Source organism: Gavialis gangeticus, unplaced genomic scaffold (assembly GCF_001723915.1).
Source record: "Gavialis gangeticus isolate Ggan-Ray unplaced genomic scaffold, GavGan_comp1, whole genome shotgun sequence".
NCBI classification, from domain to species: Eukaryota; Metazoa; Chordata; order Crocodylia; family Gavialidae; genus Gavialis; species Gavialis gangeticus.
This window is the reverse complement of record NW_017728994.1, coordinates 36,457,732-36,480,682: the sequence shown is the minus strand read 5'-3', so window position 1 is coordinate 36,480,682 and position 22,951 is coordinate 36,457,732. Positions and strand designations below refer to the sequence as shown.

At 38.9% G+C, this 22,951-nt stretch overlaps 1 protein-coding gene across 1 annotated transcript in view; it reads right to left on the bottom strand.

Annotated features, from left to right (window-relative positions):
- The window catches only part of STAMBPL1 (STAM binding protein like 1), a 29,826-nt gene extending 7,182 nt beyond the window's left edge, over nucleotides 1–22,644 (bottom strand). Inside the window, exons 1-9 of the mRNA XM_019502577.1 lie at nucleotides 22,101–22,644; nucleotides 21,436–21,516; nucleotides 8,696–8,776; nucleotides 7,576–7,793; nucleotides 6,098–6,173; nucleotides 3,828–3,923; nucleotides 1,939–2,293; nucleotides 1,200–1,324; nucleotides 143–280 (exon numbers count right to left, since the gene is read on the bottom strand). Coding sequence (XP_019358122.1) covers nucleotides 143–280; nucleotides 1,200–1,324; nucleotides 1,939–2,293; nucleotides 3,828–3,923; nucleotides 6,098–6,173; nucleotides 7,576–7,793; nucleotides 8,696–8,776; nucleotides 21,436–21,516 — 1,170 coding nt within the window. The 5' untranslated portion in view covers nucleotides 22,101–22,644. The remainder of the gene's footprint in view (nucleotides 1–142; nucleotides 281–1,199; nucleotides 1,325–1,938; nucleotides 2,294–3,827; nucleotides 3,924–6,097; nucleotides 6,174–7,575; nucleotides 7,794–8,695; nucleotides 8,777–21,435; nucleotides 21,517–22,100) is intronic.
- Nucleotides 22,645–22,951: the final 307 nt, after the last annotated feature.

Here is a 22,951-nt window from a genome sequence, read left to right as displayed (position 1 = left end):
CTTACACTGTCAACATGAAAACTAGGCAAGAAAACAGGTTTAGATCATGAAAATTATTTCCTTTGGTATTTCTGGGGTTGGTTTAATAAATACAGCATATGCACGCAACATGGTAAAACCAAAATCCTTGAGACATACATACATGGATCCAACCCAAAGTGAGGAGATCATACTGATCTTGAATACTGAATAATTCTTCTACATTCTCCATGTCACAGTAGTCTGGTCCTGCAGATTGCTTTGGCACTATTACATGAGTAATAGTAAATTCATTGTGTGTCTGTAAAACACGTAATGGGAAAATGACTTGAATTAAGAGATGAACAAATGGATTAATGAACAATGCTCAGTAGGGAATCAACAGGTCAGATTCTTAGCTGGTAAAATAGTGTGGCTCCATGGATTTGAATGAAGTTTCGCTGATTTATACCACCTGAGCCTATGGCTATCGATTTTTTCACTGCAATAGATAACACAGGAAAGTCAATATATACTTGACATGGGTGTGCACAGGAAAATGTTAAAAGGAATACTTTTTCCAAAATATGGAAGCAGGTAACATAAATATAATCATTTTCTTTGAAACCTGGATATAAATAAATTCACTGTTTTTATTAATATTGCTTTTTGTGTTTCTACTGCTATTTGATATCAGCTTTGAAACTCTTCTATACTCCTGCATGTATGCATGCACAAGTAGTGGAATCTTCTTTGCTGTGAGGGAAGTTTGATAATTAAGTACTGCTGCAAAACTAAGTGAGCACAACACAGGCAAAAAAAAAAATCAGCAACAATTTTGCTTTATATGCAAAGTGTTTTTTTTACATTTTGACGACAGCAATACATTCTAACATTTTTACATATCCAGTTGTTGTGTGCAACTAATTCTTATTTATTTTTGATGAACACCATGGAAAATGCTTGAAAAATCCCACAATTGTATGCAAGATACAAGATTATCAACAATACATCATCACAATGACTATACGGTAGCTTGATCAATTAATTCTGCAACAAGGCAAATAGTAGACTACAGTTCAAAAAGAATTATAGACAGGCCCATAAAGTTATGTTATAATATTAATTACACTACACACTTATGCTTTAGATCTGCTTTTGCTCTTTTATCAGTTCCTTACATGAAAATGCAGTACTATCAAAAGTGCCTTCCCCATACAAATGTGAAGGTTTAACTGTACCAGTTTTCCACAGAGAATTCCACATGTTTCTATTCCTCTTTTTGTATTTTCCTCGGCCAGTGATAGAAATTTTGGACAAAGGTCTCTGGGTAAAACTACACCTCGAAGTGCTTCAGCCACTTGTGCTAAAAGAAGAGAAAAATATAATTTAGCCTTCAGTGTAAAATCTTCTAATGGAAAACATGTATATAGTTAATCAACTGAATGGGACAATAGTTGTGAATCTTTAAATGAAAATTGCAATGTGTGTCACGCAATTTCTAGATTAGAATAAGAGATTCTAGAGGCATAACAACACTATAATCTTTCTTCTGCTGAAGACATATGAATCCTGAACAAGTTAACCAACTTGCATTCTGTAAAAAACCATACTGTTAGCTTCTAGACTGTATTTAATACAACAAAAATGAAAAACCTCCAAACCTCTAAAAAATGCAATCACCATGGACCTGGCTTTGCTCCCACTGAGTCTACAGCAAAATTCTGACTCAATTCAGTGACACCAACTTAGGTTAATATCTGCAGATCTGGTTTTTGGGTGCTTAAGATACCATATGGGTCAATGTACAGTAAGTATCCATTTCAAGGGAGAAAACAATGGTGGATTCATATACAAGTACTCCAGGAACACACGTTCTTCACGTTAGGATAAAGCCTACAGTGAAAGACATATTCTTGTGTGTATTTTGAAATAAATTGTGACAGGCAGAGGAGCACTGCAAAAGACTGAGACACTTACTCTGAACAGCGCTTAAAGTAGCCACTGGCTTGAAGGCCCGGTTTACTGGAGGAGACTGTCCAGCACAGACCGATGTTTCACTCTGATTAACTTTCTCTGATAATGTGGGACATAAGGAGTTGTTCTGACATGTAGAAATGCAAGACAGCATACTCCCATCAATCTGTTCAGACATAAACATATTCTCTTTAACTTTCTGATCACGGGCTAGTTCTTGCTTCTTAAGTTGGTCTTCAAAGAACTGAAACTGTTCTGATTCAATCTGCTGTTGTCGCATATGTGCAATTCGCTTCTTTTCTGCTTCTATCAATTTCTCATGCTCCAGTCTCTTTAGATATTCAGCTTTACATTTGTTCTGGAAAGCATATAAACAGAGTGGTCAAATTCTCTCCACAGTAGTAAAAAAGAACCACAAAACAGTGAAGGGCAAGCTAGTGAACAGATTAGTTAAATCACTCCTTCAAGCCCTGCTATTATTAAACCATAATGACTCTGTTGGCATACAACAGTCAAAATATCAAAAAGTTGTACCATTAGAAATGCTCTAAGATACTACAGCATATATTATAAGGGACTGTTACCACAAGATTCCCATTCTGCACAGCCCCTGATATTGTATATATTTATTTCAATAGTAATAAGCATTTGGCCTTGAGCAACTTATACTTTACCAGAAAAAAATAAGAGCCTAAAAAGAGGCATGTTGCTGAGATGAAGGATACAAAGAAGAGGCCCTTATTAGTGCAGTGTGAGAAATCCAGTCGTTCTTTAGTCCTTTCTCTCTGGTTCTGCTGTTCATTGTGGCTAATTTGTTTGCTTGGTTTTATTTTATTTTGGTCTTCGCTCCTGCTTTTTTCCTCCTATAACTCACTAACTTCCTTGAACTGGTCCCCAGCCCAGGAGACTTAACTTTGTTTTAGATGCATTTTTCTATACTGTGCATTGTTCTGTCTCTGCCATGTAGGTCATTATTGTACTCCTAAGGACCAATAGATATTTTGCTAATTGCAGGAACTCTCCAGGTTTCTTTCCACCTCTGTTAAGAGCCATCACCCAAACTTTCCCAATCCAATGACAATTTGAATGAAATATTTAACAGTATTAAATGATGAAATATACTGAATGGGACATGGATTCAACTTATGAACAGGAACATGGATTCCTCTAGCAAATTCCAGAAGCTCCACTACAGACAAATTTTTAAGCTACAAACACATTTCCAGTGATTTTATTACACAAGGTGTAAGCAGTCCTATACATGCTTTGCTATTAGGCATATACCCCCACAGGATCAACCAACCTTGCTGGGGTTGTTTGAACCCAGTACTCTTTTCTGCCATGGCAGGGGGTCAGACTTGATGATCTGCTCAGGTCCCTTCCGACCCTACCAACTATGAAACTATGAAACCTGGCTTAGCCGTGTATATCTTCCACATCACCGTGATTTATGGTAGGAGTCAGAGGTATCCTGATTCTATTATGCTCTAACTTCATTTTTATTCTCAGAATAAGGCCATTTCCACACATTCATATTAGTTCCTATTCAGCACGTTAGATTTTCATATAACAGGACAAGTGTACCAAACTACAATGAGATATTTATCACAACAGATAAAAGGCATATTTGGATATTGACTAATTTTATTAAATACAGAAGTGTTTGATCAATTACTTACTTCTAACTACCCACACAATTGCCAATTTATTAAAGGTTCAAGAGAAAGAGGCTGTTTGAATAGATTCTCAATTACATTGCCATAATTTTTTTTACATTTTTGCTCACACAACTGCTTTTCTCATTTGAATGCTGATGCTTATAAAAAATATTAGATATAAACAAACAAACACAGATAATGCTTTAAATTAAACTGAATCTGGATAAAACTTACTTTGTTTTGCATGTAATCTTGGTATTCCATGTTATATTTTTTTAAAAGATCCCTCTTCAGTTCATCTGTCTTTGGAAATGCAACCTCCTTTAGTTTCTTTTGTGGGGGGGAAAAAAATGTAAGTTTGCTTTTTCACTTTCCAAAAAAAAAATCAGCTGGGCAGGTAAACCAGCTGTAATACAAATTAAACTTCAATCATTTCAAAATGAAATTAAATAAATTGAATAATAAACCTCTTTTCAAAGTGTATAAACCAAATAAAGCCAGATTATCAACTAGAATACACTGGCACAGTATACTGGTTTCAATAAAGCAATGGTAACTGTTACCAACTGAGGAACCAACCAATAGTTTGAGCACAGGAAAGGCAAGTACACCCTGATTCTCAGCAGGGCAAGAAGATCGCTTCCAGCACCCAAGCTTGCTCATTCATAGCTAGCAATAGTATCTCCACATATCATGGCACTGGGTTGGGTTGACATGCTTTTTTGTGTCTAGTATTCACCTCCGTTTTGGTAAAGGTCCTTGCTGAGCCCCACTGAAGTCAACAGGCTCTAGTCAGCTGTTTGGTTCTTCCCACAAAGTCCACTGCAGGATCATTTCAAGACCCCTATTAAGGAAAACACTGAAGTACGTACTTAAACCCCAGTGGTTTCCAACAGTTCTCATGTACATACTTTGTTTCCTCAATTGAAAAGTTTTCCTGAATTAAGGTCCACAGCAGAATAAAAATTTGAAGCAGGGTTCTTATCATGAAAAGGGTCATAATTAAAAAAACTTGAACTAATGGAAAGAATTGGGAGCCAAACAAAAATGAAAAGTTCATTCCAAGTCAACTCAAAAAAAGATTCTTCAGTTCTCCTGAGAAAGAAAACTGCAATAAACAAACATTAACTTAAAGTAAATGTGCAGTTTTGTTTGGGGATTTTAATCCCCAACCCTTTTTTAAAAGAAGTTTTTGACCAATTTCAAAATGAAAATGCATTTTCAAAATATAAAATCAGAGCATTTGGTGTTTGTAATTCTTCTTTCTTTTGACAAAAACTGTTATTCAAATTTGACAAAATTCCCGACCACTTTCAATCTCCCTGAAACCTAAGTTTCTGACGAATTTCGGAAAAAATCTGAATGCCATCTGGTTGCTAACTTTACTCATGCAAGCAGTAGTCCTACTGAATTCAAGAAACCATCTAGATATGCAGTCAGTGGGGAAAAAAGTGTAAAAATAATCCAAACTACACTGGAGAACCTCACTCAAACCCAATCAATGTGGCATTTTAGCAGATTTAAGTACAATCAGTTCAGCATAGAGATGTCAGTGACTATAAAGAAGGCAACAACATGCACCTTTCCAGAATCACTTAGGAATCACTGCAGAGCAGCAGGATGCACAAACTTCTGATAGGGAGACAGTTTTCCATGTCTCAGCAAATTTTTGGGATAATTCTATGTGTTTTTAATTCAAAAACAGATATTTAAAAAAAAAAACCCTTTAACGCAGGGGTGGGTAAAATGTGGCCCACGGGCCAGATGTGGCCTGCCAGGCTATTCTATCTGTTCTGTGGGGCCCCTAAAAAATTTAGAAAATTAATATTTATCTGCCCCTGGCTGCCTGTCATACAGCCCTTGATGGCTTGCCAAAACTCAGTAAGCAGCCCTTCACCCAAAATAATTGCCCTTTCCTGCAGTAAAAGAACTAAAATTAAACCAATATAGTAGTAGGCAAAAGCATACTTTGGTAAAAATGCAAATGTAAAATAGAATACATATTTTGGTGTTAAAGGAGAAGATACTTTGGTTAACAATCCTATCTAATAATAATAATCTACTAATAATACTAATCTACCTAATACTATCTAATAATAATAATAATAATAATACCACGAATCCCTATATTTTTATCAGTAAGAGGACCAGGCAGCAGCTATCATTTAAGTGGAAGTGGAATCAGATCCTAAGTATTATTAAATCAGCATATCTAAAAATATACATAACTCTTAAGAGATTTTAATTGAGCTTCCAAGAGTGTATACACTGGTTGTAATGAATAAAAGCAATTTGTTCACCATCTTCAGAATTCCAGCCATGATCAAGCTGTTAAATTTAAATGATAAATTTATGGCCGATACACAATGCTGTTAAGAACTAGTCGGTTAAACACTGTTTTATCAACCGAGTGCAACATTTTGCAGTCAGGGAAAAAGCATACTGGGAAACATCCATCAGTTGTATTGGAAGAGAAAATTATGAAATGTTAAGCAAAGTAATACCTTAATAATATCTTGTTTTTCTGGTACTGCACATTGATGATAGTCTCGGTGATTGGGCAGCTCTTCTACGAATAAGCTGGAAAATTAAGCATGCACATTTTTTTGCCTTATTAGCCAGATGAAGATCCATGGTAGCTTTTAAGTTGAAAGAAAAATAAGGTTCACAAATCACAGATGTCAAACACTGTATTCCATTTTGATTTATAGACATTTTCTATACTTCTACACTTAAACTGACATGCTGGCAAGGAGTTGTATGGATACATAATTTTTGATAGACAAAGGGTTTTCGTTGTTTTTCATTAGTGATCTATAAGAAAAGGACTAACTATACATGGCACCAGAAGCCTCCAGGCTGTACAACAGCTCATCTCTGTAACAAAATCTGATGACCACCCTCATTTTCACTTCCTTAAGTAAAAGGCATAATTTGATGAGATCAGGCATGCTACACTGACATATTAATGCAGCTTTCTGATCAGAGTTAGTTGTGCTGTGAGTTATAACAATGGGCAGCTTGTCTAGACATCTAAATTATTAAAACACCAACACCACTAAACACTATTGTATATGTAGAATGTATTGCACTATCCCTGTTTACATTCAACTATAGTATTATGGAAAGTTTACCTTCCAGGCTGGAAATCTTTAGTTCTTCTATCATCCCCAATTTTTTTAGAATGTTTAAATAAAAAGGGTTCAGCTATAATACTTTTAGAGTATGAACAGAATGAAGGGAAAAAAGTGCCGTTAGATATCTAATATATTAACTTGAAAAGCTCTAGAAACAAAATGGCTGATTAGAAAGCTTTAATCTGTTATGGAAACAGCTCTCAATTAAGAAGTCTCTTGATTGCTATAGTGTAATTTGTTTTTAAATCTTTGGGAGGAAGAAGAGAAAAAAAAATCACATGTCAAGCATGTACAGTACATTTTGCATAGTTTTTTAAAATTATGGGATAAATTCTATCTAACCTTTTTGTGGAAAAGCAGCAGGAAAAGATGCAATAAGCCCCTTTGTATGGTTTGCTTGAGTGCAAGAAAAAAACCAGTCTTTTGACTGCACTGATGCTGAGGATGCTCATCTGGGAAAGCTTATAAATTGAGCTAAGTGAGCTTGTGAAGCTTCTGGTGGTCTGTTTTCATCATGTGCATATAAACAGAAAATAAGATAGCCGATAGAGTTCACATCTTAGCTTGGCAGAATAAAAAACAAATGTAGCACTTTAAACATAAACCAGGACTAGTAGTGAATAGGCAAATGGGACAGCTACACTAGGTATTATAACAAGAGGCCTGGCAGAGGAACTGATTAGCATAAAGATCTCAGAAGGACAAAGATATTCTGTACAAAAATCATTAATAGTTTTTCCAAGTTTTAGACTGGTGGACTCCTGAGCCACATTTTCATTGCAGCAATTCATTATATCCATCTATCCATCACAATCATTAACTACAAACATAAGAGACTGTCTTACGTTATAAACTTATTATAAAATACAAAAGCATTTTCCAGGTTTCCTTCCTCAAGATATACAGATGCCATTCGTTCCATCTCTACTCCAGATCTGAAGTAGCGACGTGGAGTAATATCCTCATTTATTGTGATATTACAGCCAAGCTTGGTTAAGGCACGAACTCGCTCCTCTGGGGTCACAGAAACATCTGTGTGGTCAGGAATGGCAGTTAGCTTTTTCTGCAAAACAGTCAACACATCAGAGATTACACTTCAGTCTGGCTGGGGCCACCTCATTCACGTATTCCCTTTTTCAAGACACCTGGGGAAAACTTTTAACCTTTTAAAAAACCCAACAAAAAACAACAAAAAAACTCCAGTACCCCGAGTATTGGCAACAATGAAAAGCTTCTAACATGCTTCTTCAGTTACTTTAAAAATGACAAAATAACTGTATTTAAAAAACCCTCAACATTTAAATATTGTGAAAAAACAAATAAAGAAATAAAGATAAGGATTAAAAGAAATGCAAGAACAATCCTGCCAGGACAGCCACCTAGATTTCCTAAGATATGAATCCCCCACAAAGGGTCCGATCTATAGGAACTGAACATATTATATTTAGGTCCTGATGCTAGAAACCCTTCCTAATGATTGTGGTGCTTACTCTTGGGCTCAGCTTGATTGCAGAATCAAATCAATACCTCATTTCAGTATTACTCTTATATATTTAAACAATGAACATAAATATTAATAAACAAAACAATAGACAATGAAGCCACGTTTCAGAATGCAATTAATTTTTTCTCATGCTATTCTGAAAGGAATTACTATGCTGAGAAACAACTTCTTCTTTTATTTAAAGGCTCAGTCTTTGTAGATTAAAAAATGGAGGGAGATAATAGTTAAAACAGGTTAGAGAGCAACCTAACAAATCAAGTGTACTTTTTATTTTCATGTACATTTAAAATGTCCCAGACTAGGGAGCAAATGGGTAAAGAACACATGGGCAGGAGACAGAACATTGGAAAAACTTTTCAACTGGCAGCCAATACACCTAAACTACACTTGATGATATCATTTACTCGCTGTTCTGAAATAGAAGGTAATACTTTAATTGAGCATCATATTATAATACCTACCAATGAACTAACAGTGAAGGACTGCTCCATGTTGCCCTGTGTCTGCAAACTAAGATCTCTGTTTCTTTCCATTCTTTCCATCTGCCCACAAAGAACAAAATGGGAAAAAATCAATTCAGCAAGCTAAAGCAAACTGCCCCCTCTGTCCGAGCCTTTTATCCAAAGAGGAACTTGAGTACAAATATACTGATTGTTGTCATGTGGTAACATGAAATATGACAAAGAAATCATTCAGTTTGTAAGAAAATTCAAATGTCCATCTAGGCTCTTAGGTCATGCTTATGGTATTAGCACCTGGAGTATCGTACTACTGAAAAAAATAAAACGCAGACTTCCCTTTCAAAGCATTTGCGTGGCTCCACTGACTTCATCTGGAAATCGGTAAAGCATATTACAGTAATAAGTTTTTAAGAAAATATATCAGCAATATATTTTTGAAACATTATCTGGACTGAAAATTAGCACCTTTTAAGTACTAACGGCAGAATAAAAGTCAGACACAAAAATATTGGTATATATTGTGATAGACATATGTACCTGGAGTGCAAATTTAGGCAATTCTCTGATGATTCTATGATTAAAAATAGGCCAGATGACTCTCTGAGCTTGAACATAAAGTACGATCAGTAACAGGGTATGGCTGAAACATTTCAAGCACCACTTGTTCCACCTGCACCACTGGTGTTTTTGAGAAATGATTATAAACTGCACTCAAAATATAACATGGATATGAGCTGACTGATTAAAAAAAGTCCCTATGCAGTTCTCAACAAGTACAAGCAACTATTTAGACATGCTGTGGTCATCATTACCAAAAACTGTTTTTGGCAAGGAAATGATTTGTTTAAGCCACACATGAATAAGAAGCCTGAAGCTAGTAGTGGATGTTCTAATTCCCAACTCTTGAGCATTTATAACAGAAGACTGGCTGTGAATGTCAAAGTCATCATGTGATATAGGAAATTAATATCATAAAACCCAAAAGGCTAGTCCTGAGCAGCATGCAAATCAAAAGCCGCAGCAATGTGCTCTCAGTTGCCAACTCTCTGGATTCAGATGCAGACCTTGATATGATAGGGTAGTCCCTCAAACTGCTTGTGTCTGGATCAGGTCCCTGCTGGTGGCACATGGAAGGGGGGAATTAAACCTCTCTCTGGCCAGACCTCGGTCTTTGCTCAGGCTGGGGAGCAGAGCAGAGGGGCCAGCCCTGCAGTGGAGCAGAGAGCCCCGCCGAGCCCAGAAGCCAGGATGCTGGGGGTGTCTGGTTTATCTTAAATGAGCAAGGGGTCTGGGACAGACATTGCATAAACCAGTTTGAACCAAATCAGTTAAGTCTGATACTACATTCAACCTGGTTTATCTCAAACTGGTTTTAGCCATTTTCAAACTGGTTTATGTGCACTGAACATCTGTTCTATTACAGGGTTAAACCCGTTTCTGATCACTTAAACCAGATGTGTGTAATGTCTGTCCCTAGCCCCAGGGTTCTGCACAACACATTCTGAAAACCACTGGTATAAATCTTGGAACTGTACCAGTGCATAAGGCTCATTATGATCCTTTATTATTGCCTCCAACATAAAGGAATCATAACACTTCCTTAACTGACTCAGAGGAAATTACCCCACTGTAAGGGGAGTCTTTGCATGTGCTGAGTTAACACAACTGCTCTTTGCTTCTCCTCCTCACAACCTGATGCCAGGAGCTTTATCATGGGAAAAAGAGAAATACTAGCGCAGTGCCATGAATGATACTTGGAGAGAGAAGCACCTCTGTCAATACCCTTTTGCAAAGGAGCTGGTTAGTTCTGTGTGTATGAAGTCGTTTTGTGTTATCCAGCATCCAGTATAGGACAAATAAAGCATGGCCTATTTGTAATTTGTGGAACAGCCCATTTGGGATCACAGTAGGTATGGGTTGCTGGAGGCTTGCTTTAACTAACACGGAAGTGCAAAGTAACCTCTGCTGTGCTCCATTTGTACCATAGGTTTAGCTGGACCACTGTACTTACTGTAGACTTTATCAAGAATAAAGACTGAACTGTGGATGGCCAAGAGCTCATTTTATACGGTTTCTGTTTCCTGAAGCTTCACAAATACCAAGATAGAGATAACAAAGCATATTTGGGCTTAAGCAGAAGACCCAGCTTTCAGAGCCTTTTGTGGTTTTTGTATCTAAAAAAAAGCAAACATTTTTCAGAGCTCAAAAACTGGATGAGATCTGCACATTTTAGAATAAAAGGTGTGCAAGCCATGCCCTCTTTCATTTACCTCTCAGGTCTCAAACCAAGGTGTTCCCGCCCCCCCTTCCTCTCCCGCTGCTCCCCACATAAATACAGATTGAATTTCTGACACAGGACCAAATCCAAAAATTCAACAGTTGTTATTGAAGAAAACATGCTTTCTGCCCAAATAAAGATTTCAGGAGTTGGCCCAACTGGCACAAACTAAGTTTTCATTTCAAGTGATTTACTGATTTTTTTTCCAAAAAGCACTATTGTTCACTCTTTAAGGAACTGGGGAAGTAAGAAAAAGTTTTGCTACAAAAGAGCTGTCAAAAGCCTACACAAAACTCACCCACACAAGCAACTTCTAACAAGTAAAATGACATACAATAAATTTGTTCAAAACTAAGCTGTGAGCAAGCATGTTTTTATTGAACTCTATTCCAAGCAATACTTTTCATGCGAGAAAATTAATAAAAACAACTTCCTTTTTGAACAACTTTTTCTACTATGAAATAAAAAGTTCACTGCAGAAGCAGAAAGTTTAGGAGAGGCTGGCAGTTCAAGAATCTCTTCCTGCCTAAATCACTGGCTTGAATCGTTGTCGTTTCCCCCCCAGCACTGGCTACAAGCCAGGCTGAAACAAATGGGTTCCACAAACCCTTCCCCCCTTTCTGTATCTATGTTTTCCTATTCTTACGCTCCTACTGCTTGAACTAGCAGCCAACAATAATACCAACCACACCTAAAAAGTCAATTTGTGATGCTCAGTTCCCCACATCCAATAAAACACAGCCTCTTCTGGGAGCCCATATATTAGGCCCATGTCTAATCCACTCCCAAAACAAAACGTGCTGGACTACAGAGCAGGAAGGCCACAAGCAGTTGGCTTGTTTCCTAGCATCGTCCCAGAAAAGGTCACTATTTGGGCAGCCTGTAGCTCCACAAAAAATCCATTTCTAGGATGATGCAAGAACCTTCCATGCAACTTTCTTTTGGTGTAGCATCCCCTTCCCCAGTGTCCCCTGCTCCTAAAGTGCGTACGTTAAGGAGATTAAATTTACTGAGGTAATTACAACCTTTAAGTAGTGTTAACAGAAAAGAAAGCCAATAAGAAATTCAGACAATATCTGGAAGCAGCAGAAATTCAACACCTCCTCTAACTTCTAGCAGTGCATAACAGCCTAGGAAAGGCAGCATCCATCTAGATACACTCTAGGTCAAGCCACAATGAAGGAGGTTAGCAGAAAAGCCATTCCAAACATCCAAAAATAAATAAAATCTCTAGTGGATTTCAATGCAGGAGGCCATTTAGCTCATGGAACAAATTCTAATATACACGTGAAAAATGTGGTACCAGGACAAACTTGACATTTTTCTAATGCTACCAAAAACATGAATGGCAAGAAATACAAAAAGGTGGCTACAAAAGAGGCCACAGGTTTCACAATAAAATCAATGCAATATTTCATCTCTTACACCTAGGTATGTTGGTTGGAATGGTATTAGCAACACCTCAAAGAGCTGCACATGTATCTCTCCTAAATTTGTATACCACACACACCACAAAAAGATAATCTACTCTGATTGTTGCCTCCACATGATACTGAAATATGAATTAATAAAAGTAACAAATTACTCTACAATAGCAAAGAGATATTTAAATAGGAAGTCCCTTTGAGTGGAACTGGATACAGCTTTGTTCATTTTTTAGATACAGAAAACACTTATATTAATATGCTCAACTGTAATCCACCCCCAAACACGTTATACAAATCTAAAACTATCTCAACCAACTGAAGTATAGGGATGACAGGATGGTATTGATGATATGATATAATACTGCCAGCAAAGCTCTAAGTGTATCCACACACACAGCTGTTCTGTGAAGAAAGAAACCCTTCTTTCTGAGGGCAGACTAATGTGACCCCTTTATGCAAAAGGAATCTGCTACAGCCACACAAGAACTGACAGAAGACACGCATGGTCTTGCCCATCCCTTCTGCCAACTGACATGGTCTCTTTGGTATCTGTGTATTGCAAAGGGTACATGTGCTGCCAGCAGAGCTGATGAAGCAGATCTGCACTGCTCTTTCAGAAACTGCCAGGAGTTACGAGAAGTTAACGTACGTAAGGGGCAGGCAACTGTTTTGGACAGAGGGCCACCTACTGAGTTTCGCAAGCTGTTGAGGGCCGTGTTTCCTTCTCTGGAGCAGAGAAGCGGGAACAGCCCCACGGTCCCAGGCCAGAAGACTCTGCTAAGCATTGAGTTCTGGTTGTAGGGGCAGGGCCTTGCTGCTGGCTTTCCCTAGGTCCAGCCGCTGGCTTCCCCTGGGCCCTACTGCCCCGGGCTCCTGTCATCTTTGACAGGCAGCCAGGAGCAAATACATATTAATTTTCTACATTTTTAGGGGCCCTGCGTGCCGGATAGAATGTCTTGGTGGGCTGTATTTTGCCTGCCCCTGGAATACGTACTGGTAGGTTCCCTGACTCAGCTGCTGTGTCAGCAGGGCCTTAAATTCTAACTGATAACCACTTTTCTCAATTTTCCAAAACGGTGCCCTGTAATAGGCTGAGAAAAATCCTGTTTTCCATAATGAGTGCACAGTTATTTCTTAATTAACAAGCAGCATAAAAATCCTGGTAATGACTACCTAACGACAACCCTAAGCAAAACAAAATATAGAGATTTACATAATCACTGCGTGGTTATTTCTTAATATTCAGACAACAATTACGTAAATTCTTCAAGTTTCACTGGTAACTACACAAAGGATTCATCATTAACAAATACACAAAATTCTAGTCATAAACCTTCTTACACTTCTGTCCTCTTTCACCTTGTTGTACACTATTATGATGCTATGAAATTAAACTTCAAGAGAAGATACTTATCTTCAAGGAGGATAAAGGGGTATCAGCACAAGAAGCAGACCAAGGGGATGAAGATGGAAATTCAGGGGTATCAGGGCGTCATAGAAAGGATCAGATGTTGCCTTACAGACTGACAAAGATATGAGACATAACTGAGCGATTTGAGGGAAATTTGAGCCAAAACCCTTAATTCCATAAACAGAGTGGTGGTGTCCCACAATACATTGCAAAATTTCTCCCTAACACAGCATGCCACATAGAGTTGTGGGATTCCAGTGCATAAAGCTGCATGTCCTTTACAGATGAGATGATGCTGTCAGGATACTGTACCATCAAGGGCAGCCAGGAGTCAATACTCTCTGCCAAGAAAACTGTCAGGAGCAGTATGCCAGCAGAACTTTGTAGGGCAGACAAGATCATTGAAAGTAATTATGATAGCAGTAGAGACTAAGAGGATAGGATTGTAAAACAATTATCCAAGTGAAGAAAAAAAGAGGTTTAGATTTTATCCCAAAATTTATTAATAATGTGAAGCAGGTGCCCCAAATCAAGTCAATGTCCCAAGGTAGGGGTTATTAATTCAGAATTCAAAACCAGGGAGTAGCTTGAACTTATTTAAATAGTATTAATCACTTCATCAATTTCCACCTTTACTCCTTGTATAATTTTTAACACCCAAGGATTAAAATATACAAGCTAATAGCTTTTTTAACCAGAAGACACCATGACTACTACTTCAACATGCAATTACAATATTGCAAATGTTTATAACATTATGAATGACTAGTTTGTATAATGAGTTTATGACATATTTTATAACTTTAACTTTAATACCTTTAATGTTTTTGTTAATATTTTGTATAACACTTTCATGAAAAGTTGCATTTAAAAAGAAAGTATTTTTTTCAAGGTACCTATGTAATGTAAGTCTCAAAAAATAATCACTGTGATTACGCACTTCTGGAAATTTCTCTCCCTTGCCTGTAAATATCTGTATGATACTTTGGTGAGTCACAGACTCCAAATGCTGTTTTCTTTTAAACCAATTGGATTTTTGCTAATAAATTCAAAGTAGTAGTGTATGTGGTATATGAAAAAATCCAGAACAGATATATTTTGGTATCCAGATATTAAAAATTACAGTATAGAATGCTTCCATATCTTAAAATAATGTTAGTAATTACTGTTCTGTGATTTATTCCCTGACAAAAGGATTTAATTTAATAAGAAAGGCTGAATGGGCTAGTAAGCCCTTCAGCCATTAGAAAGTGGTACAATAATCATGCAAAAATCTCTCTCAAACAACAAGAAGAATTCAAATAATTAGTCAGAAAGCAAAAACAAAAATACTCTTCCAAATCTCAGATGTAAAGTTATCCCACTCTAGCTTACACAGAACTTATATGGATTTAACTGAGGTTTTTTAAATCATTGGCATCAGATGGTCCTCCACCTTTCCAATTCACTAAATATAAAACAGAAGGAATATTAATAATTTTGCATATTGTACAAAATATATAGGCTAGATGCTCAAGAGCTGAAAAAGTTAGGTGTCCATCTCCCACTGCATTTCAATAGGAGTTAGCATGTATTCACTCAGGCTCTTTCAGAAAGTTAATTCATAATAAAGAAACTGTGTCTCAGTTATGGGTCACTTGAAGTTAATCAAAACAGTAACTTTGCCTTCCATAAGCTCTCTCTGAACAAAAGACATCTGTCTATAAATCAACATGGCTGTCAGGCTAACTTTGCCATCAGAACGAAAATTCGCCAAACACAATACCTTCTTTCAGAAAAATAAAGCACAGAGCACTAGGTCCAGATCATCCCTCCTTACAGAAAATTCTGCAGAGGAGAGGAAGTGGGGAGAGAATCTCTATCAGAACCTCTTCCACAGGACCCCACACCTTCCAGATGAAGGGCCTGTATAAAGTGCGGCAGTGTCTGTCCACAATCCTGGCCCACCCTCAGGAGACAATCTGTGCCTCTGCACTTGCTCAACATCCAATGCAACAGAACATCACTTGAACTGTAGTAGCAGAGTCTCTCCACCGGAGGAGCTGTACAAAAAGAGAAGACTGGTCAAAGCTAAATTTTTTTTTCACTAAATCTGCACAGGCCAGAAGGCGGACAAAAGACACTATCCCAGTCTCCACTCCTATTTGTCTATATGTCACTATCTCCCCTGTGCAGACATAAAGAGCAGGGTCTCTGCAAAGCCAGGCATCAGTGCTGTGTGATTAGAACTTCCCACCCTTACGTACAAGAAGAAAATCCTGCACGTAGGGAAGCTTCTGGTTCTGCCTGCATCAACAAGGACGATGCTAGTGAGCGCCCACTCCCCGCCCCGCCAAATACATTACATCCTTTTGCATATAGCGTGCACAGACTGCTGATGCTGTGCTTCGCTGCTGGGCTCTCTACAAAGCCCTTTGACAGAGTAGACATGACTTGTTGTCCGTTCCTAGGGTGCACAGTAAATCTGAGCCTTCAAACTCCTCTATGCTTTGCCTTACAGTTACACACTGTAATAAAATTCTACAGTAAGAAAATGGGAATACAGAATTCTAAAAACAAAAGAGAGCATAGAGTTATTTTGCAATTTTTCAGAAAAAGAGCGCTATTACAATTAATAAATTCAGTACGTGGCATTTTTAGTGTACACTCATTTAATTTACCAGTTTTTGTTCCAAGTAGAAATGTTTTGTGAAAATATACTGTTTACTTACTTATGTTGCTGCTTTAAGTACACTTGTACAATAAAATGAGAAGAGTTTGTTACAGTACATTGCAGGACTTTGATAACAGCTTCAATACTGCTGCTAACAGAAATCAAGCTATGAGCACTCTGGAGTTAACAACATGATTTTATCTAGCTCGAATTTGTGTTGCTGGTAAAAATAGTAGATCATCATCATTAGATGTATATGCCTCTCCTTATTTTTCACCTGTACCCGCACAAAATAAAATGTGTGCCCTAAAACTAATTGTTTATACTGAGCATTAACAACAACATAGTAAAGTTTTAGTTATATCCCCTGATTTATTCCACTCCTCGTTGCAGTTCTAATTCAGCATCTTTGCCATATGCCCATTTTGTTTCAGTTTTTCCCTGCATTGTGGTACCTACATATTCAACTGAAAGATCACTAGACTAAGCCACTGAATTCAGCACAGACAAACAGCTAAAATGGAAAAATTCTGGATATATGTTTACAATTCAGCACAGCTGTTATGGGAACTGGCTTAATACTTTGGAAAAAACTGCCACCACCGAGGGAAAAAAACCCCTCTCTCAGCCATTGGAAAGTGAATTTAGAATGCACTAGTATTCTGTGTAGCTCTAGTGTAAACCAGAACTAAACCTCACCTATTTTTTCATTTCTTTTTAAGTAGAAAATTTAGGGAGGAAAAGAAGCATAAGAGTCAGGCAAGACCACTAATTCCTAGGAACTGGCCAGGGGAATAGAGTCATTACCTTCCCTTCAGAAACAAGCAGGCCTCAAAGCTTACAACTACCCAACTGAAATGTCTGAAATAGTACCACTAGCACTAATGAGATTGAACTTCTGTTTCTTCCTCTTCCTTCAAGCATGCCACCTGCAAAGCAGGGCTGGGGGCATCCTCGAGTCATCCCCTCTTTATCCTGCCCTTGACTCTCAGAGTAACACATTCTTCAGGCCTTCTTGTTAGATGCCCAAACCATCCACCTGCTTTCACTCACCCCTTGGCCTACTGATATCTCTTTTGTCTGTTACCACACCTCCTCCTTCCTTACAGGATTTGGTTGACTCCACAAATCTACCTTGTCACCCTCCACACCTATTGTTTCTTCACTGCTCAACCATACAGCAGGACCAACCTTATCACCGTCTTGCAGAATTTTCCCCTAAAGTGAACTGACATTTTCCTATGCAAACCATTCTACTTGCTGCCCTCCATCTTGAATGTGCCTTATTTATTCTGATCTTCATTTCCTCATCTGTCCTATTTTCTTGCACAGTGAACTCCAGATTTTTGCACAGATGGTACATGCTGGTAATCTAATGCCACAGGTATGTTTCCCTCACCATCACTTGAAAGTGAGTACGACATGTACTCTGTTTTTCCTGCTGATGCACAGATCATACCATTCCAGACGTGCCTCCAGGATGTGTCTCATCTGTCCAAGTCACTTTCTATCTGTTCTCTGCTTCCTGTGATCTAGACTACATCACCTGTGAATGCCATGCACCAGGACACCCTTCCAAATAAGTGAAGTAGTCTTGATTGCACTCACAATATTTTTTACACTCTGTGAGAGGGAGCTGTGTTGTTACAGGAAAAATGGGGGGAAACAGCTGCATTTTGTAGATCCTCTGGGATAGACAGGGTTGGCAAACATATTACTTGCCAATTACTTGCCAGACGGTTTCAAGACTGGTTTCTTCCTTCTTTAGGGAGAACACTACAAGTCTCCTCTGAGGATGACTACGGTTCCTCTTAGGAGATGGGATCATTTGCCCCATACTATTTTATACTTTATTTTTTAACCCTTTCAGGTAACTGGATGTAGTCTGCACTTGATAAAAGGGTGACTGAGCAATTACAATATATCCATATTCATTCTTCTACTGGGCAAGAATCTCCTAACTTGTCGTACCCATTACAGGCTTATGAACATAAGGAGGGAGAAGGAAGAGCACCGTTAACTTTTATTTTAGAAAGATCAGTTTAGCAACTAATAACAATAATAATTTCTCCCGTGACGCAGTCACTCTGGCCTTGCAGTCTATAGTCTGGAGAAAATAAGGTCACCTCAGAACTTGTTCAGTGAATTTCAGCATAAAATGAGTACAAAGGTGGGTGAACGCAGCGTGCACAAAAATGCTGATAATCCAAAGGGTGTGGTGCTTTGAATTCGTGCAGGACAGCCACTACCTAATAAGCAAGGGCTGAATACATTTAACACCAAGACTGCATATCCTGGATTTCATATGGCATATTCTCTGGCCAGTCCCAGGATAGGCTCCAAACAAGGATCTGATGCTGCAAGATACAACCTACTACATTTACCCTACATGAGTCAGAATGCAGACAAATATTAAGGCTTCAGAACAATTTTCCTATTAAAAAAATAACCAACCCTCCAAAATCCTGTTACTTAAAAACATGTTCCTTTATACTGTGAAACGTTTCCTAAGTCAGCGTTTCCCAACCGGTATGCTGCATTTTGGGGCTGGAGCCGCACCCCCCGCCTACTGCTAATGTGGACACAGACAGATGGGGGGCATGGCTCCAACCCAAAATGACATCTGGCTGGCTGCACACCACCCTCCCGATCGGTGTTTAGCTGGCCACATGCCACTCCCCCCGCTATGCGTCCACTGTGCTGTGGTACTTTTTTATTTAGGTAAGTGTGCTGTGAGGCGAAAAGGGTTGGGAAACACTGTTAAGTGACCTTAATGCTGCAAACTCATACGTGCTTAATTTTAGGTACACAAATAGTCACTTCAGCTGATGGCAAGCCCCTGAACTACAGGTTTCCCTCACTTTATGCATGTTCTGTATGTGAACATTTGCTCTTATGCAATGACCCTTTTTATACCAAAAATGTTATATGCGAGGTAAATTCACTCTTATGTGATCAGTGTGGTGCAAGCCCGCAGTCAGCGCTTTGTGCGGTGCATTGTGGGAGTGATACCCACCAAAATACAGTCTCTTGTGTGGATCTGAGCTCCTCAGTTTTTGTCTGCGACGTGTTTCTGTAGTTGCCATCCCCCTTGTGGTATTCATCACCACCCTGTGCTTGTGTGTACTGTGTGCTGTTGGTGAGTACCAAATCTGTTTTGTAAAAGTGGTACAAATGGGTTTGGGGGTCAGTATAGTCGAGGTCTTGAAATGTATCCCTATTTGTTACATGGTAAAGTGGGTTGCCTTCATGCAAATTCAAGTGGTGTGCCGTGTGTCAGGAATACACGTACAGCATAAAGCGAGGGAAACCAGTACTTACATGCTTGAAGTCATGCAAAACTCTTATTGGCCAGCTCCTTTACACACAGGTAGGCAAAGAATCTCTTTTGAAACTACAAACTACATCCTTTGGACCGCACAACATAGAATTGCATTATATCTCCAGATTAACAGCCAAATATTTTGTGTAAAAGAAATATTTTAATCAAACACATAACATTTAACCATTTATAACACTTTAAAGGTATTCTGAATAAGCCATATTCCTACTACTTTTTTCCTCTTTACAGATAATCAGAACTACAACAGAAGTGATAATTTACAAATAGAGAACCAAAAAAATAATAATTTAGCTGCTTAGAAGGGCAAGTTGTTACCCTGTGCCATGCTGCAGTCATATACAACACATCTTCCCTATCTTCGTTCTCCTCGCCCAGTAACAAAGACAAATAAGCACAGTTGGGATGGAGCGATCTTCCTTCCACCTCACCATCTACGCCTGGAGATTTACAAGTGGTGAGCTACAGTTTACAGGAAGTGTCTTCCTAATTCTCCAGCATATAAGGAATTAATATTTTTTTTAAGTTTTCATAAGCTTCACGAGACACCTTAGCACTTCTAGAACCCAATCTATTTGCCACTAAAATATAGAAAGATTACTGACTCATCAGGGATGCTTGAAATCCATTTCCTGAGCAAAACCACAGCAAAATTTGCCTTTCCGCATGTGTCGTCCATCGCGCCCCTCCCACTCCTGCTGCTGATTGGCTGTGGGGCCCCATGCCCTGCCTCTGATGGGCAAGAGGCAAAAACCATGTTTCTGCCCCAGTTTTGTCTCTCATGGATAAGCAGCAAGGCATGGGGCCACTGGGGCCCTGCTGCCAATCAGTGGAGGAAGGGGGACACAGCAAGAAGAGCAAGAATAAAGGTGCTGCTGCCCTGCATGCTTCATATTTCCACCACAGTTTTGGTAAGTCCCTATGAATTTCATTTTACCCACAGAAAAACACAGGTTTTGGGCTTTTTGTCCTGAGATTTCCCCACTTTTCTCTGTGGAAAACTAGGATCCCTGCTCATTATATTTACTTTAAAGGAAACTGAACTGTTCCCATGGGGTCTGGTGTCTTGGGGCTTTTAGCAACGTCACTGTGGAAGCCATGCAAATAATCACTATTCACAACCTCCCACTGGTCCAGCATGCTTTGTAACCTCCTACCTGCTAATCAAAGTGGAAATTTTCATTTAAACCAAATGCAGAGGCATGCTTTATTAAACCAACTGAAAACTGTGTCAACCCACTGTTTATCAGAAAATTATTTTTTCCACAGTGGCAAAGGAATATAATGTTGAAAGGCTTTACTGTTTTCTGACTGTAATATTAGTGTGAAGATACTTAAGAATGCTAAGTGTCCAAGTAAAGAAAAAAATGCATTTTCAACTGAAAACCCATAACTACATATTCAGAACTGCATTTTGCTAGTCTAATTACAGCAGAGTTGTATACAAGTTGACTACAAAGCTAAGAGATTTGGTCAGCGGATCAAAATCCATTGTATTGGTAAACATGTTGATAGTATTCAATAAGACATATTACAATTATTGACAAGATTATTTCAGATTGTCCAAGCAAAATATTTTCAATCAAGACACAATTACCTTATTGATAAAAGTATTATTTAGGACTACCTACTATAAAAATTGCATCTGTTTCACACATTTGTAACTGGGAAATTAAGTACAGTGACTGAGAACCTAGCCTGCCAAAGCACATCTGTTTAGGTAAAATGAAATGATACTTTCACTTCCAATGGAAACTGTGATTAGAAAAAAAAAAAGTTCTGTCACTAAAATCTAGATATTTATCTATTTCTTGAGAGACAAATACTTTTATTATAAATGAGCACATTAACTTGGTTACAAGGTCAACATAGTATCTGATACAGAAATAGGCAATTGCCTAGTGCTAGACAAGTACATAGAAACCAAGGAATATTCATGCTTTAAAAAATGGCAGCCATTTATTGGGTTTTTTAAATTCAGAATGTACCTTGCCACTCCTTCAACTTCCCAGTATTTCAAAACACTTTTCACCGTGGGCTATCAACTTTCTCAAGACAATTATTAGCTTCCATAAAATGCCTGAAGACCTGATTCTACCCAGCTAGGATGGATGCAAACTCACTGACTTATAAAATCAGTTTACACACTTCTCCTGAGCAAAGTTATATTTCACCTGACTTTTATTTTTTATTATGACAGTACTCTAAAATAAAAGTCACGTTTATATCTCTTCTAAATATTAGACATAAAACTGCATAAACATTTGCATCAAGCTGTGCATATGCAATTACATACCACTCGTGAGCAATTCTTTCTACCATCTTCGGTTGGCTTGGAGATGCCATTTCCATCTGGCAGACAATAAACTGGCCTTAGATACTCATGGATTCATTACCCCTCGGTTAGACCTCTGTAGTGCAAGATGCTGGCGGACAGCCTTCAGCATGTAGGAAACTCCCAACAGGTACAGAAAAATGCAGTGCATCACCTCAGCAACCCTAACTACCTAACCCTAACTATGCATCAAATCTGCCTTTTGTTCTCTATGCTGTTTTCCCCACAGACAACTGAATCACGTTCAAGGTCTTCATCTTTGTCCTCAAAGTCCTCACTGGCCTGGGCATCTAAGGAGCCTGGTGAACACCAAGGCTGCTCCTCAGACATAAGGACAAAGCTCATCCTAGTGGACAACAACTTTCTCAGGGGCCAACCCAAGAAAGCAGGATGAACTCCTGCACCCACGACAGGGGCATCACCCACCCTCACCCCTTCTGGGCCAGGCCAGTTTCTTGCCTCCCTAACACAGGGCCCTGCCACACGTTCAGATTAGCGCTGGACAGAAAGAAACCGGCTGTCTGGCATTGTCAAGCGCTGGCTTTGGCGCCGGGGGGCTTCGTTTTTATAGCTTCACGGTTGTTTTTATAACGATGCTAGTCTTAAGCAGAGTTCAGGGTACCGTTGTACAGGATGGGGTGGAGAGGGATGACCCCGTCCCTACTTCGCTGCTCCGAGCCTCCGGCGCCATCCACCTGCCAGGGCCGGGGGCGCCGTAAGCTCATGGCGCGCGTCACAGCGGGGCCGCGGCCGGGCGGCGTCGCGTGCACCTCGGGAAAGGCTCTCTGCCCTGCCGCCCCCGCTCTGCCCCG